At 26.8% G+C, this 17204-nt stretch overlaps 2 protein-coding genes across 10 annotated transcripts; one reads left to right on the forward strand and one right to left on the reverse strand.

Moving 5' to 3' along the window:
- Positions 1-316: 316 nt before the first annotated feature.
- On the reverse strand, positions 317-10070 carry LOC138180507 (uncharacterized). Its single transcript, XM_081833732.1, is given in 6 exon segments — positions 317-576; positions 6699-6834; positions 7878-9020; positions 9022-9078; positions 9081-9129; positions 9131-10070. Coding segments are annotated over 4 exon segments (624 nt in total). The 5' UTR covers positions 9472-10070; the 3' UTR covers positions 317-576; positions 6699-6834; positions 7878-8843.
- A 2872-nt stretch (positions 10071-12942) lies between these two features.
- On the forward strand, positions 12943-16414 carry LOC138180741 (speckle targeted PIP5K1A-regulated poly(A) polymerase). Of its 9 annotated transcripts, none has more exons than XM_069114863.1 (6): positions 12943-13074; positions 13347-13494; positions 13585-14140; positions 14211-14293; positions 14364-14663; positions 14759-16414. In XM_069114863.1, exons 3-6 carry the CDS (start codon positions 13896-13898, stop codon positions 16204-16206), a joined length of 2076 nt encoding a protein of 691 aa, XP_068970964.1. In that variant the 5' UTR covers positions 12943-13074; positions 13347-13494; positions 13585-13895; the 3' UTR covers positions 16207-16414. The 9 variants fall into 9 exon arrangements, with proteins under 9 accessions (XP_068970964.1, XP_068970963.1, XP_068970958.1 ...); XM_069114862.1 differs by having other exon boundaries at positions 12987-13111; XM_069114857.1 differs by having other exon boundaries at positions 12995-13223.
- The last annotated feature ends 790 nt before the right edge of the window (positions 16415-17204 follow it).

Consider the following 17204-nt stretch of genomic DNA (forward strand, 5'->3'; position numbering starts at 1 on the left):
ACGATTGATTTTGAATGAAGGCTATAGAAAAAAGGCTCGATAATAATTGTGACACTGTATTTCTTTCTCCTTCATTCACCTCTTTCTTATCCTCTGTTACCAGTGTTTTATCACCTTCGTATATCCTTCTAAGAGAGAGAGAGAGAGAGAGAGAGAGAAAGTCCTCCGAACCTTCTTTCGTTGAAGGACTTTTAAACGTCTTCTCACTCGTTTCTCCTCGTTTCGACGTCGATGTAGCTCCTTTTCCCTCATACGAAAAATAACTCTTATTTACAAACACACTGAGTTTTTTTCTTTTTCACTCTCTCTCTCTCCCTTTTTATTACGCAATCCACGAATGTGTACACTCGCTTTCCGATACTCTCCCTTCGTGTAATCCTTTTCGTTCCTAAGCCCCTTTCTGTCCTTTTAACTAATTTTATCAATTTTCAACAACGATACGTTCAGTTTTTTATTTTCTTCTTTTTTACTGCTATCAGTTCACTTGTCGTCTTACGCTGTAAATTCCACTTTTCGACGAAACGAATTCTCATTCAATTTCACTATCAACTTCCATGATCTTTGTGATGTTGATGTCTGAAATCAAACAGTAAACCATTAAAGCGCTATTTAATACTTGTGTCAACTAATTTATTTTTCTATTAAAAGAATCATAAGTTCTTGCAAATCAAGAATTAAATTCATCTTGATATAAAGAAACTCTTGAAAAATTTTAATTTTATAATTTCATTAATTAAGGATCCACAAACCACGTGTACCACCTGTTTTGTAAATACATTCATATATATTCATATATTATTGATTGGTAATTTTATGAAATAATTTAATTTCTTAAAAATTTCTACACTTAAAAGGATCTCAGAATATCGTATCAAGTACTTCTAATTACAGTGATATATTTGTCACCCAGCGTATAAAAGCTAGGTTAGGAACTGATGCGCGTGCTTATAATCTAAGATGTATACTAAATTTGTTACACGTTCATGCAACTTTAACCCTTACAGGAGGAACACAGAATTAATAGTGACAATAGCAATGATGAATTTTTTAACGAATACAATTAAATATCAAATAGATATTTAAGTAACGCAAAATTACTATCGAAAGAATTCATTTCTAAATGCTTTATTATTTAAAATGCAAGTATTAGATATATATGTATATGTATGTACAGTCGATCACAAAGATTCAGACACTGTACAATTTTCAATAAATGTACAAGGACCAATAAAAATGTAGTATATTATGTTACATTACACTATATAAATAACAATAGAATAACAATAGAAAAAGTTTTTAAGTTATTATTTATTGTTGTGTAGATATTAGAAGAAATACTGAAAAAGAGCAAATTTTCATGTTACAAAAAATTTCGGGAACAAGATACATATACTATTCATTGCAGTAAGACTAATGATCTAGTACATCTATAAATATTAATTAACAATTACAAAATTCAACAATGTCGTGAATTTTGTACTTGGATTGAGATAATCACTAACGTGCTCTAATATATTATAGAACCCTACTTTTTTATCACAGTCACACGTTACAAGTTATAAGAAAAAAAAGGGGAAAAGCATAATTCCTTTTCCATCGAAAATAAAGCATTCTTGTCCGTTGATATCTCTTTTAAACGCCTTTAATTAAATATCGAAATACATATTTACATAAATTTTTAGCAAAATTCGAGAAGCATACTTCAACTAATAATTGTATATATAACTTCCTTCTTAAACATAAGATATAAAATACATTTTATAATGTCAATCCTATTACTTCCAAAATATATCTCGTAAGTAAGCTACCCAATAAGTGTCGACGGTAAACGTGTCGCCTATTATTAGGCACGTCGTTTCCGCATACGCGCACGTAGGATGTGTTATATATAGGTTTATTTAATGAAAAGAAAAGTAAAATAGTCTAAATAATTTTGATACTAACTTAACAGGTTTTAATCGTGAACGTATTTCCTACAGCATATTTTTTTGTTTTACGAATGTAACAATGTATTATAGATAAAGTTAAAATCATGAAATCTCGCGAGTATATCATTAAACAATCGGAATTTCAACGTTAAAATTTATATTACAGAATAATAATTAATAATTACTTTAAGAACAAAGTATGTATTTCTAGGTACTCATCAAGATGTATATATATAGATTTTCTCAATTTTATCATGGTTATAGCATTATGGATATTATTAAATACTGTTACAAAACTAGATAAGGTTAGTTACAAGAACCAGTAACAATTCATTTAATTAATTGCTAATATTTTTATTTAAAAATATATAATTCAAATATTACAACATGCAAGTATTACATCGACATTTTACATATTTGAAAAAATTTGTTGATTTAGTACTAATAATAGTGTTGGTGTGGCATAAGATTTTAAAATACACCAATTGCCGATAACATATGATAAAAATTAATCTAAAAGATGTATAAAAATTAAAATGATATAATCAAACAATAAATAACATTTTTCAGGCACAATAAAGAATCCTACTAAATAAACAATTAATAATAATCTAAATATAAATGCATTCTAAGAAGGAAACCAAATAATACCAAGATCATCTAAATTATACCTTTTTATTTTACTGAAATTTATAAATTTCTATATATTCATCAAAATGTAATAGCGAAGGAACAAGAAACCAAAGCAACAATTAAGAAATAAACAAAACAGAATAATAATTAAACAAGTAATACTACTTCACCTAACTTTATTATTTTAAATCACCCTTGTGTTTCTTAAGATTATAAAAGAGATTATAAAAATATAAAAATTTTTTGAAAAATATTTCAATTTTATGGTGCTTTATTTACTAAACTTCTAATTTATTTTATTAAGCATATCCTATAATGTGTACTTCAGATTAATTATAATTATACATACATACATATATTAAATCAATAACATTGCATAAACAAGGAATGATATTTATATACATAATCTAGTTACATTTTATCAATTAATTTAGCCTATATTCATTCTTTAATGTTTATCGTAACAAACTATGTATAACAGATCCTTTGAATTTAAACATTAATCTTCACATATTATAAATATTCAATATCATAAAACAAAATGTAACACATTTTAAAAATGGAATTAAAATGTAAACAAATATTTAATTGTTTATAATTATTACTTTTCCTTAATTTTAGTCATAGTAATAAAAGAGACAAAATTATATACTATAAAAGATGCATATTTCCACAATATATCTTCCATAAAGCTATACTTTAACATTTTAAAACAAAGTATATATTAAATTGTTATTTGAACTTTTGTCAAAAAGTATCGTACAAAGTTTTAATATCAAATGTCACATTATAAGATTTTTGTAGTGAATGTATAGCAATGTATAATTTTTATCAAAAGGAGAAATGATATAAGTGATTTATAGTAACAATCAAAGTAATATTTCTTTTTTATTTCATTTTATTTAAGTCATTGTACTTTAGACACAGAGCCTATTACAAGGAATTTGGTGAGTTTTTATTTCTAATTCCTTATACTATTATGCATTAGATTCTTATATTGGATTTTTAATTCTTACATTATTGTATATTGCTATCCTATTATAATCAAGTTAATATTATTGTGGACTACATTCATTTATTTTATGATAAATCAAATTATAAAAACAGATATTGTATTATAAATTACTAACTGTATAATGCAAAAGAAAAGTTAATAATGTTTTAATTTTGCATTAAAGTAAGCAACTGTTTTCGTCATTAATCCTCTAATCAAATATCAATACTTAGAAGCTATCCAACAAAGCCCACACGTTTTATCATGAACCATTGCTTTATACAAATTTTCATCATCAGTATTATAATTTCTATCTGCACATTAAAAAAAAATTTAACATATATCATGTAAAACACAGACATTGTTTTGCTTTATGTCTCCAAATACATATAATATGTTTCTAGTTAAAGAAATAAAATTCTTAATGAGATTTAAATTCCAAGTGTACGTATGTGACATGATTTTATACTTTTTTTATTAACAAAAATTTTGCTTCCATTAATTAAATGATGAAACTAATATTTTTGAATGTTTAGAATGACAAAACTAATATTAATATCCAAGATTTAATGAACATATAATATATATGATAACATAGTACACATAACACCAATTTATAATTTCTCACATTGATTATTTTTTAATTCTGAAATATAAAATAGAAAGAATGATATTATATAACCATCTTCTAACATGATCTAGAATATTAATTACATGGCATATATTATGTAGTTCTGTAAATATTCATATTTATTATAAAATATCTATTATAAAATTTTATGTGACTTTACATTTTTAAATAACTTAGATAAAATAATGTGCAATTTACAATGATAGTAAAAATGTGCTTCTTTCAATATAAATGAGATTATACTTCATGAACATATTTCATGTATTATAATATTAAATGATCTAATATATTTATAATATTTTAATTATTGATCTCAAATAGTTAACTCAGTTGGAATGTGTTCATGACAATAATTTAATATGTACTAATGCACATCATCTTAAAAAGTCAATACTTTTAAATCTGCCATTAAATACCATAATCAGTACTACTTTACTAATTTAATAACTCATTTATTAATCAATAAATAAAGTCGTAACAATGCTTAACAAGTTATAAATATCAAAGTAATGAAATATCAAACAAGTCATAACATTCAAGATATTAACACTAATTAATTACCAAATTATAACTAAAATATGAATAACATAAATAAATAAATTAATAATAGAAATAATTAATAATAGAAATTATAGATACAAGTATTTTAACAATTATATATCATTATTAAACGTGCAGTATTAAAAACATAATAGTAAATATCACACATATATATATAATAATGTTGTTTCTTTTACACTGCAATATTCATTAAGAGCTTATAATCACATTACTTAACATATTGTTGCATGGATGTCTCTAAGTTTTTATTGTTGTAAACATTTGACAAATGTAAAATATTTAAAAAATTGTTCACCGTATCAAAGTATGAAAAATCTAATGAACCTGATCTGTTGTTGCGCATATTATAATAAATTATAGAAATAAATAATATAATAGATATAAAACAACTAATAATTGAAACTAAAAGAATTATACCATCTTTATGTTTACCCTCAGTAACTTTGATTTCAGAAAAACCTCTCAAATCTTATAGTCTCAATTTAAAATTTATGATATAATAGTCTTTTTCGCTTTGCTTCTTCCTCTCTAATGTTCTAAATTTCTATTTTAGTTCTATTTTACATATTTTAAAATCCAAATATTGTAAGAATATGTGATTTCCTTTTTAAAATATATGATAATTTAGAATTTACAATATGGAAAGAAACAATACATGAAGCACAAACTTAGAAGTTTCGTACTATTATTTTAAAGTACAGAATACTTTAAAATAAAAAACCATTAAAAGGTCAATGACATAAAACTTAAAATTTCTACAACACAATCAAATTTATTCTTATATGTTATAATCTAACTTTTATTTTAAAATGGAATTAAATTTATAACCAATTTTCATATATACTATGAAATCTAACAATTTGCTAAAAATCTGTAACTGACAATAGGATATAGGAACTATTCAAATAGAATATAAAAAATATAATATTATACTGGCAATTAATAACTTGCTTTAATTCCTACTTGTAACCACTTGAAATACTTATATTAAACAGTATGATATTACTTTTATTTTTTATAACCAAGTTAACATCATATTTGATATAATTTCAAAAATAGCAATACATTTCATGTAAGATATGTCGCTTTACTAACTGAACAATAAAATGATCTTGAATACATCTCTAGTGAAGTTTTACCTTCTTCATTTTATAAAAAATACATCTTTTTACAAAAAGTAGAGAGTAAAACTTTATAAATAATAACAAATTGTAACAAGTTGATAACAATTAGACTAGACATTTACTGATTTCAAATTATCGATATACAATTTTGGAGGAAAAGGGAAAAACAATTACATTGTTTGAAATTCTTTTTTTGTTTATTAACATGTATGAATAATGAAAACCAATAAAATTATGGTAAAATCAAGAAAAAGAGATGAGATAATTAACCGTATTTGAGGTTAAGTACTAATGATCAGTAACCTAACCTAGAAACATTCGTTTCTACACGAATCACAAAATCGTAAATTTAAAAAAAAAAAAAAAATAAGAGATAAAAATAACATTAAAAAATTAATTGATATAAACAAATACAAGGACATTAAAAATAATTAAATCTATTATACACTATTTTCAGTCCATTTACCTTTTCGATGCAGTACGAACGTTTCAAAATACACAATACAATAAAATTTCATAATTTAAAAATTTAAGCCTTAAGAACTAAAAACAAAATAAATGAATTTTTTCGTTTATAAATATTCTTCTCTTCCTTCTTTCATTTTTTCACGTTTTTTCTAACTACATTAATGAAAAGAATAATAATATAAATAAAAGTATAAAATTATACTTCTTTAGTTTTTTCTACTACCAATCTCCCCCCTCTATTCTGTTTTCCTTCTTTTCTCCCATTTTCTTTATCTCGAATAACTAATTAAAACATATGCTTTGCAAGAACAAATGATTACATATTTTTATAAATATTATATATTAAAATTTTGACTCACCAGGTATTTTTCATTGTTAGACACTTGATAAAATACCATCCAACACTTCACTACAAAGCACAGATATTTTTCAACGATGCTGTTAACTTGTCAATAGACACACTGGTTTCTAAAAATTATAATTTCCTTTCTTCTGCTATTAAACAAAATTACACAATTTCCATCATTTACTCTTTCTTAAAATTGTTAAATTGACACACAGTGGGATGTTTTCCAATTTAGCTGGTCAAAATTACTTCTGTTATTTGCTTGATCGACAACATGATTATTGACTTATTTGTGGTAAAATTAAAACAATTTAAAGACAAAAAATCATTAGAATGTGTTTTTAATGGTTTAATTGTTATTATCGATAAATATAATAATATGTACATATAATTAAATATAACTAAGATATGTATACAAAATGTATGTTATTTCAGATTTTATATATGGAAATTTATTTTTAATTTTCTTGGTCTAATCTTCCAAGTATTCTTCATGACTCAAAATGTAATTTTTAACAAATTTTAATTTTTCATTAATATTACAATGTTATTTTTGTTGCATTATATGAAATATATTTTGATATATTTTTCTTTGATATATATATCTCTTCGAGTCATTGTTTTAACCCAAGATGCTCCTAAAAACAAAATTTTCAAGTAAAAGTAATCCTTAGTGAAAAAATATCACATATGACCATTTATTATATTCACAATGATCATAAGGAGATTCATGTATTTTAACAAATCCTTTCAAGTTATGATGATAGATCCTTTAAATTTAACTAAAAAATTCCTTTCCTTAATACTCTAAGTATGTTGAAATAAATGAAATTTTAATTAAAATGCTTGAGACTTATGCACCTTTACCTACTTCAGGACAATCTAGGAAATAATTTGATACTGACAGGTACCTTTAAGAACAGGAAAAAGTGACGAATTTAAAAGATTATTATCGCGGAAATAAGCAACAAAATGTACGTTCGCTGTGAGACACGGTCAAGTTTCAATTAATCATCAGAAGCTATACATGTTAATGTGAAGATGAAAACAGTTGCAGTTTATTGCCTCCGTGGTACTTGCCTTTCTCAGATAAAAAGTTATTTTTACCTGTAATGAGTTTAACAAAACTGACTTTTGTCCAACTAGATCGAGCAAATAACCCACTGTGCGACGTAAGAAACGTGCTTGACACCTTTTTCTTTGGTAATGAACGGTGTGGTCACGAAAATGGAAAAATAAATAGATCGTGACCATGAAATCAAATATTAACCGCACGCATAGTAAGTTTCTTATCAGAGAAGACACTAAAAAATCTTGTTGATAAGCTCGACTTGTGATTCTCACGGGCCTGAGTGGCGACCGTATTTCACACGTGGACACTTGTATCTTTTCGTGAATACGAGCGGTTAAAATGTCGGACTCCCACGCCACCACCTTCAGACAATTACACGTAACGGTTGACACTATACCGACACTGTATCAATGACACTAAGTGCACAGTGCTCCATAGCATGATTATTTCAAGTTAACACCGTTATGAGAGGACACTAAACGAACGAGAAACAGTATACGTATCGCGATCAATCCGTCCATTTGTTCAACTAGTCACCTGTTAGAAGCAGACTGACTGATCTTTTTCCTGTGATTAAATCTTTACTTTGTTTTCACACTAGACGAATAATACCATCAAAGCATAATACACTTGTTACTCACAAGCGAACATCCTCATGTTAATCGCAAAAAGCGGTAGCGTGTTCTTTATCACAAGGAAAAAACAGCAGAGAGAATAACGAGAGCGCAAGCACGAGGAAAGACGAAAAAAGTCAATGGCTACCGTTTGTTTTCTTTCATTCGTTCGTTTGCTTGTTCGTTCAACTGCGACTACGTTGAATCGGGTTTAATCGGGTCAAATCGGCTCAATTCAGGTTATGGCCATCGGGGAGTCGAGCATGCTTTGCATGACGCGGCCCGACGACAGGTATATCACGTGGTTCGTCGCGTCCTTTCTCACAATCAGTCGCAACGTCACTGTAGTTCTTTTCAGTTGACTCAGTCAAGATATCGCACTAAGTCAATGTTCAGAAGTTGTCGGCAACTTCTCGCCCTATGAATAGGCGGTTCAACGTGCCTGGATTATTGGTGTGATCAAGTACATACACTAGTAGACATGCTGCATATACCACGTCGTGGTATGGTTCTGGCGCCGTCGGCGCTGCTGCTGCGGACGGAGAAGGCCGGAGTAATAAAACTGGCTGACACCCCCGCGAAAGCGCTGCAATGAACTCGCCCGGTTTGTAGGGTCAAAAGCACCGCGGCAAAATAATAACAACGCAGCCGCCACCACCGTCGTCGTCGCCACCGCCGTCGTCGTCGTATAGGCTGAGGGGTCAGCAGCGTCGCAACTGTAACCGCCGTCACGAACGACCTTCTTAAAACGAGTTGATCCCGTTGTTGTTGTCTCTGCTGCTGTTGCCGCCGCCGCCGCGAGAGAAACGGCGCGACGCCCCGACGCGGCGGAAAGTTGTCAAAACAGCACAACGTCGCGCGTTACCGCTGCTTCTGCTCCTGCTGCTGCTGCTGCTGCTACCACTACTACTACTACTACTACTGCTAATGCTGTTCCACCTTCTCCTCCTTCTCCTCCTCCTTCTCCTTTTCCTTCTACTGCTGTTGTTATTGCTATTGTTGCTGCTCTTGCTGGTGGTTGTTCGCGGCCGCGGGTTTTGGCGGGTTTCCACGAGCGACGAGCGCGCACACCACTGGCACACACCGCGGCCGCCGTGCATTCACCTCGTCCTCACACCTTGCGCCACCGCTGTCGTCGCCGTCACTGTCGTTGTCGTTGTCGCCGCCTTCGCCACCACTTTTAACGTTATTATTTTTGCCTTTGTTATTAGTATTCTCTTCTCCGTCGTTCTTTCCGATATCTTCTTTCGATTAAACTGTATTACTTTGTGTTGTCGCGATCGGTTTTTACCAAGATTTCCTCGTGCACCGAGACCAAACCAAAAATCGTTTCGCCACGCTACTTTCTGACACGCCGAGAGATTACACACCCTTAAACTAACCTTGCCACTCTCGAAACGACCGGTTCCAAATACTGACTCACAAACTAACGCATACAAACTATTCAACGTCCTCCCACTAGACACGAGATTTGTATCCCCTAATCGCGGATATACCGCATCACTTTCACGGGCGAACATGGAGCTCGATCCATGCCGAATGTTTTCTAAAACGTCCGCATCTCCGTTTTGTGGCGCTTCTCATCTGTCGTTCTTCTCTGTCTCTTAATATTTTCACCTCTTCCCACTGATCATCAGTACCTTTTCCATGTGGTTTTTGCTCATACTCAGGTTTACCAACCCTATCTGTGATGTAAATTCAACTATTTCAATTATTTTTAAATAAATATTTTTAATGTCACTTTTTTTCAACCTTGCGTCTTCACTTTTTTAAACTATTTTTTTACTAAAATTATATAAATATAGCTTTTTTACATTATTTTAAACAAATTGCTATTAAAAAAATATATATATACATATATGTATATATTTATATAATCTTGTAAACTAGGTTATATAGTACCTCAAAGCACTAGATAAATAAAAATTTTTAATTCTAATATGTAGCGTATAAATAGACTTTTAATAAACTTTCAATTTTTAAGTGATTTTTCATAAGTATTACACACCTTAAACTCTAAAATGATATATATTATAGAATAAGGTATATATACATACATATATACTTATGATAGTATTATTGATGTAATACTCTACCTGTCGATGTAATATCTAATGAAATAATTCAATAATTTTATTTAGCAAAACTAATCAGTAAAATATCGTTTATAAAGTACAGAATCAATCTATACGGAAAAATTTTTTATTTTTTAATATATATTATAAGACAATTTATTTAAGAATCATATAAAAATGCAAAATTTTCCTTACATTATCATTAAAAATTTTAATTATGAAATTATGAAATTCATGTCTCAAATTTCTCTTTGATTAGGAAAATAATTTTTTAAATCGAATATATATGCAACCAGTATTAAATACAATTTTTCGTACAGTTTATTATAATAAATTTAAATATATAAATTTTTTATACGTAATATTTAATAGATCTTGCGGCACTATTATGCAATCTGTTCCGTAAATAGCAGTTTTTTGATATGTAATGTTAATATTTTATGCAACAACTATAACTGTATGAAAAATAGATTATTGCTTTAGTAGTTATATCGTAATTAAAAATTATTTAAAGATTCTTAAAAGATAACATTTTAATAGTTTAGATATCGTACGAAAGGAGAAACTATGCGATATCCAAAATATTCACCGCATCCGTAATAGGCTGCGTACCAATTTAATGCGCATATACAAACATTCTCCCTTAATCAAGTAGTTTTGATATTTTGATACCAGTGTTTTTATTTATGCTCTTTTTGTATTAAAAAATATCGTCATTTTCACATATTGACTTTTTAATTATAAAATATAAACGATGGATAATTCTACCACATGAAGTACAAAAAAAGCCTTTAATACAAAGTTTCAGCAGTTCGTATATTTTAGTTTATTATTATCTTGATTATTTATTTACATCTTCATACTTTTAAATTTTTTGCTTTTTTCTAAATTAGGCACTATTTACGTCATAAAATGTTATTTCAACACGATAAATGTTGGTTCTGAAGTCTCTATGACATAGAGCTTATTATCGGAATATTTATATAAATGTTTTGAAAACATTACGTTCGAAATAGATAGGGAACTAAAGAAAAATTACATAAAGAAATATTGCCTAAAGGTTTTTTATGTCAGATATATTACATATTAAATATCATACTTATGATATTTCAAATAAGCTTTGATACTCTTATATGTATGTATCATTTATATGTCTTTAAATAACCTTAAACTTATGTAAATTTAAAATACCATGATATAAATTACTAATAATAAATTATTATTTTAGGTTTAACTCAAATGAAAGCTAAGAAAATAATAAAACAAAAAATGGGAAATATTTCCTAAACAAAATGTCTATCATATATTGTAATATATAAATAAAGAATTAGATATTCATTTATACATTTTCATCTTTACCATGTTATAAAAGTTATAAAAGTTTGATAAGTTGTCTTTTAGACATAAATAAACTTGGGAATGAAATACATATATAAATTTATTATAAAAGAAAGTATAAAAAATAATATTGTTGCTAATTATGAAGATCCTATTCCACTTGTTTCTTTGCTTTTGGAGCAATTTAAAAAGGGACGTAAAAAATTTCAGTATTTTAATATTTTGAGGCATTTAATCCATAAGCAAGAATCTAATCCAGTAAAATCAAATTACAAATATCATATTAATAAAAAGCAGTTATTTTTTAATCTTACATTCGCTAAAGTAATTCCTCTAAACATGTTTGGAAAATTGAAAAATTTTTTAAAAGTACTGACAGCTATTTTCCACTTATTATATATACCATGTTTTATACCACTTAGTTTGAAACCTTTTATTGAAAAATTAGATTTATGTAACTGCACTATTTTAACAAAAGTAATTCATTCAATGAATTTGCACTATAAAAATATATTTATATATTTTAAATCTTCAGTAATCTGTTTTAAGTAGTTACAAGATATTAAAAGTACACAGACACATGATGGGTTATAACAAAATTTGTAAAATGTTTTTTGTTGAATTTCTTTCAAAAATATTCTATATTTATTTTCATATGACATCAGATTCTAGAAACAATAATGTTGTAATGTAAAGAATTACACAATATGCATTCAGCTTGGAACCTCATCCAAACGAAATTTTTCAAATTAAATTTGGAAATCCAAAGTACAGATAAAAGTAAATTTTAAGTTATATTATAAAATATTATGAGAACAAAATTAAATCTTGTATATCAAATATTTCATTAGAAATATTCATATTAATATTAAATATATAAGAACATCCAACATAAATATTTGTAAAACTTAATAACATTTATCAATACCAAAAATAATTTGATAAACATTACAGGCATGTCTGAGACCTTAGATAATATTTTATTGTGTCACTTTCTTCTATTCATAAAGTTATTACTAAAACTAAGTATTAATTTGAGTTATGCTTTCATTTTACACGTGTTTAAAATTTGACAAAACTTTAAATAACTTTGTAACAATACTGTTACAAATACAGATTTACAACATTTTCGAAAATTAAAAATACTTTTTGATATGCTTCATTTACGAGAATAACGGTATAACGTCATTTCCATTAACATTCAGCAATTCGCCGTAAGGAACATATGATATTTTCCCCCAAAACGTTTGTAAATTGTAAGCAATGGAAATAAACCTTAGGTTAGGACAGGTTAGAGTGTAGAATGTTGTATATTCATTATTTATCGGTGGGTGATTCTCTGAAAGAAAACTAATAAAGTAAACTAAATTATTCATCAATGTAGATGTGTAATGTGTAGATACTAATCCCATATTTACTTATTGTCACCTTTATATAATGTATTAAAATCTAATATTTGATTCTTATAATTACTATAAGTTGACAACACTATTTTTATAAGTTCAGATTAAAATTTGAAGTTAATAAAAACTGGATTGTTTCATTGCTCGTATTATTTACAGGTTCAAATATACAACTTCAGAGAAAAGTGCATTTATTGTATTTCTCTGTTATAAGAAAGAATTTAAATATTAAGTTAAACAATGTATTACTCTTAAAATACATTATGGAATATGTGAACAGATCAAAAAGCAATTTAAAAAGTAAATGGTAAAACATTCTTGATAAAATTAATACAAGTTAAATTAAAAAATTATCAATGATATTAAGTCTAAATATTACTTATCTTTTTTATTCAAGGTGGAAGTAAAAAATAAATGCAATAATTGGTGCATTTTGAATAAGATAGGAGACTTCTGTACAAAATAAAAAGACTTATTTGTATTTCAGTAAAATATTCTGTAGTAGCCGTTATTTTGTAAAAATAAGATAATATTACATAATTATATATTTAAAAAAAGATATAATTTAAAAAAGATCAATCTTTTAAATATTTTATTGATGTGTACATTATTAAATGTGTAATAGTACTAAAAAAAAAGACAAAACAGATAAAACTTTGATAAATTTGAAGTGAGAAATATTATATGCTTTTAAATACTTAATCAAAAATGTCAAAACATTGTGATGTATGCTCAATATATTTTCAAGATGAATATGCCTTGCAAGGTCATCTTGCTGGTAAGAAACATTTAAAAGGACTGGAACGATTGCAAGTTATGGAAAGGTCAATTGTTGTTTTGCCATTACCGAAATTTATTCCTGCTCGTAAACTTATTCATTTTTTTCAACAATATGGTGTAATTAAAGGACATCAATTTGGTCCAAGTTATCTCATAGTTGAATTTTGTGACAGGTAAAATTACATTTAATATTGTTGTATTGTTTGATACTGTAATTATATTTATAATCTTTTAACAATGTAGAAGTTCTGCTGAAGCTTTATTAAATAAACCAATTTGGATAGATAATGTAAAGCTGAATATAGAAAAAAGAAAAGCACATAATAGTGAGTATTATTCATTTGAAAAATATATATATATTTTTATGTTTATAAATTATAAATATCTTCTTTTAAGATTTAAAAAGACCAAAATCAGAGAAACAAAATAGTCTTGTGGAAAATACAGATTCTATAAGTTATGACAACATAAAATATATATTTGAAGAAAAATCTACGTTTGATGATCAGTTAATGATATTTTTAAATGCAGTGCAACTTACTGATACTGAATTAGAAACAAGATACAAATCTGTTTGTACACAAATGGATAAAATATTTAAAGTGATATTTCCAAGGTGTAAAACATATAGGTTTGGTTCAACTCAAACTGGATTAGGTTTTAAAGAATGTGATTTAGATATATATATGGATATTGGTAAGACACAATTTTTTATCCAATTTTATTATTATTTTATAATATATATATTTATTCTATTCTTTTTAATAATAGTACATATCCTTTTATTGAAGGTGAACCAATAAATGAAAGTAAAAGTACATCAACAGATGCATGGACTATGCATAAGATTTTTAAAGAAGTAAAAAAAGTTATGTATCGAATGAACTGTGTTTTTTCTAACATAATATTAATTCCAAAAGCTAAGACACCTATTATAAAATTTTATTATGTTAGAACAAATGTTTCTTGTGATATTTCATTCAAGAATAGTTTGGGTGTATATAAAAGCTATTTGATAAAATATTGCATATCTCTTGATAACAGGTTAAAACCACTAATGTTGCTTATTAAATATTGGGCACGACATTTTAAGATATCAAGTGGACAGAAAATATCCAATTATGCTTTAGTGTTGTTAATTATTTTTTACTTACAACAGCCTTCTGTTAATATTATCCCTCCTTTAATGGTACTGAAAAGTACATGTCGACCACAAATTATAAATGGATGGCAAGTTAATTTTGACAAAAATGCAGTATTACCACCAATTACAAATAAAAATAATATTCCACAACTTCTTCATGGCTTTTTCTTTTTTTATGCGACTTTTGAATTTAAATCGCAAGTAATATGTCCGATAGATGGAATGGTACACACAGAATCAGAGTTTAAAAATATAAAAAATTTACCATCATGTATGAATAGATATAAAGCATGTGTAAAAGAAGATGAATCTCTTAAATTCAACGTTAATAAACCAATGTGTGTACAAGACCCTATAGAACTATGTCATAATGTTACAGCAGGCACACAATTTTCCACATTGGATTCTGTTATAAGATATTGTGCAATTGGTGCAGAAATTTGTGCAATATCTAGTAGAAATGATTACAAAGATCTAATGAAAACTTTGCTCACCACAGATCTTAAAAAGAAAGGTAAATTTAATATTACAATTTCTGCAAATCAATCTCAATATGGATCAAATAGTATGGAAACATGTGTAAACACTACAGAAAAGACGAAATTTTCAAATGGTGACTGGTATTCTACTGTTTTTAACATAGTAAAAGATATTTTTGAAAAAGTTTTCATAGTACAAGTTGAAGTACTTCCAGTTGAAACAGAAGCAAAGCAGCAAAAAGTTGAGATGTTATCAGATGTGCATATAGAAAAACAGCAAACAGTTACACTTCATTGTACTGGGACCCATTGCATATGGCGCAATAGACGAATTGACAATAATGTTTTAGATCCCAGTTTGAGTTGTTTACAAAAGGAAGCTCTTATGTCAGAACAAACAATAGAAAACTGTGGTAAAGAAAAAATAATAAATAGAACAAATTTAGATTTTATTTGTACACTTAAAAAGAAAGATCCCTTAAAAGTAATTTTAACTGTAAGTAATACACATTGTGATGATCATGTTTTTCAAGAATTTGCCTGTTTTGCTAGAGGTAAGATAGCTGAAATAATAAAACGAACATTGATACATATGCAACAATTTAACAAATCGTAATACTATATCCATATATATAATATTGATTATGTATATTAAATACCTAATTCTGGACCAAAACATGAAAAATAATAGGAATTACATCTTGATCTATATTATAAACTATGAATTTTCTTTAAAAAATGTATTAAATTATTGTAGATTTTTTAAAAATATAGATATTAATTTCAATGTCATTAGTAAACCAAAACTAAATTTAAATAAACCTTATCTATTTATTCCACAAATCTTCCTTTTATTAGTAAATATGATTTTCATAATGTAGAGGATTATTTATTAACGATTAAGTTACAAAATACATTACAGCAATTAATAATTGTATAATAACAAAATAAGTAATATAAATTAGATGATATAAAATGATTCTAATAAACGAAATATTTGCAATATTTGTATTGATACGATGTATACACAAAAATTTTAGGCTACTTAAACAATAATATTGCTGTTTAATGTTTCAAAATATTATTGTATTTTTTTAAATCAATACACCATACACTAATTACAAGTAAAGAAAGTTTTTAAAAGCTTAATTTTATATCATGTATGGATTTAGATAAACCATAAAATTAAGGTATCTACTTTCATTAATTACATAAGGCTGATAATGTATGATGTACAATAGTACAATTTTTATTTTCATTAATAATGAGTATTTCAAAATACATGTTAGTACATATTTTAAAAGAAATCAGGCATACAAAAATAATATGAATATAATAATTCTTTAATCGTTTCTTCATGTTTAAACATTTTATTCATCAAGACAGACCTATTTAAAGCAACATCTATTTATTTTTACAAAAACTTACAAGATATCACAAAAATTTGAAGTTATTAATATATACCACATTTATATCACAATTAATTTTGTTATTTCTACTTTTTATTACAATTTTATTTTATATAAACATATATGTATATATTTTATTAATCTTTGACTACCAGCTACAAAATAAGATTGATTTACATAGATTTCTCATTTCAACTGTCATTCA

Source organism: Bombus flavifrons, chromosome 6 (assembly GCF_040668555.2).
Source record: "Bombus flavifrons isolate JBK064 chromosome 6, iyBomFlav1_principal, whole genome shotgun sequence".
Taxonomy (NCBI): domain Eukaryota; kingdom Metazoa; phylum Arthropoda; class Insecta; order Hymenoptera; family Apidae; genus Bombus; species Bombus flavifrons.

Coding starts and splice junctions, on each gene's coding strand:
- LOC138180741 (XM_069114863.1), top strand. CDS start 13,896: ATGTCAAAACATTGTGATGTATGCTCAATATATTTTCAAGATGAATAT. Junction 14,294..14,363: donor AAAAAGAAAAGCACATAATA/GTGAGTATTATT, acceptor TCTTCTTTTAAG/ATTTAAAAAGACCAAAATCA. Junction 14,664..14,758: donor AGATATATATATGGATATTG/GTAAGACACAAT, acceptor CTTTTATTGAAG/GTGAACCAATAAATGAAAGT.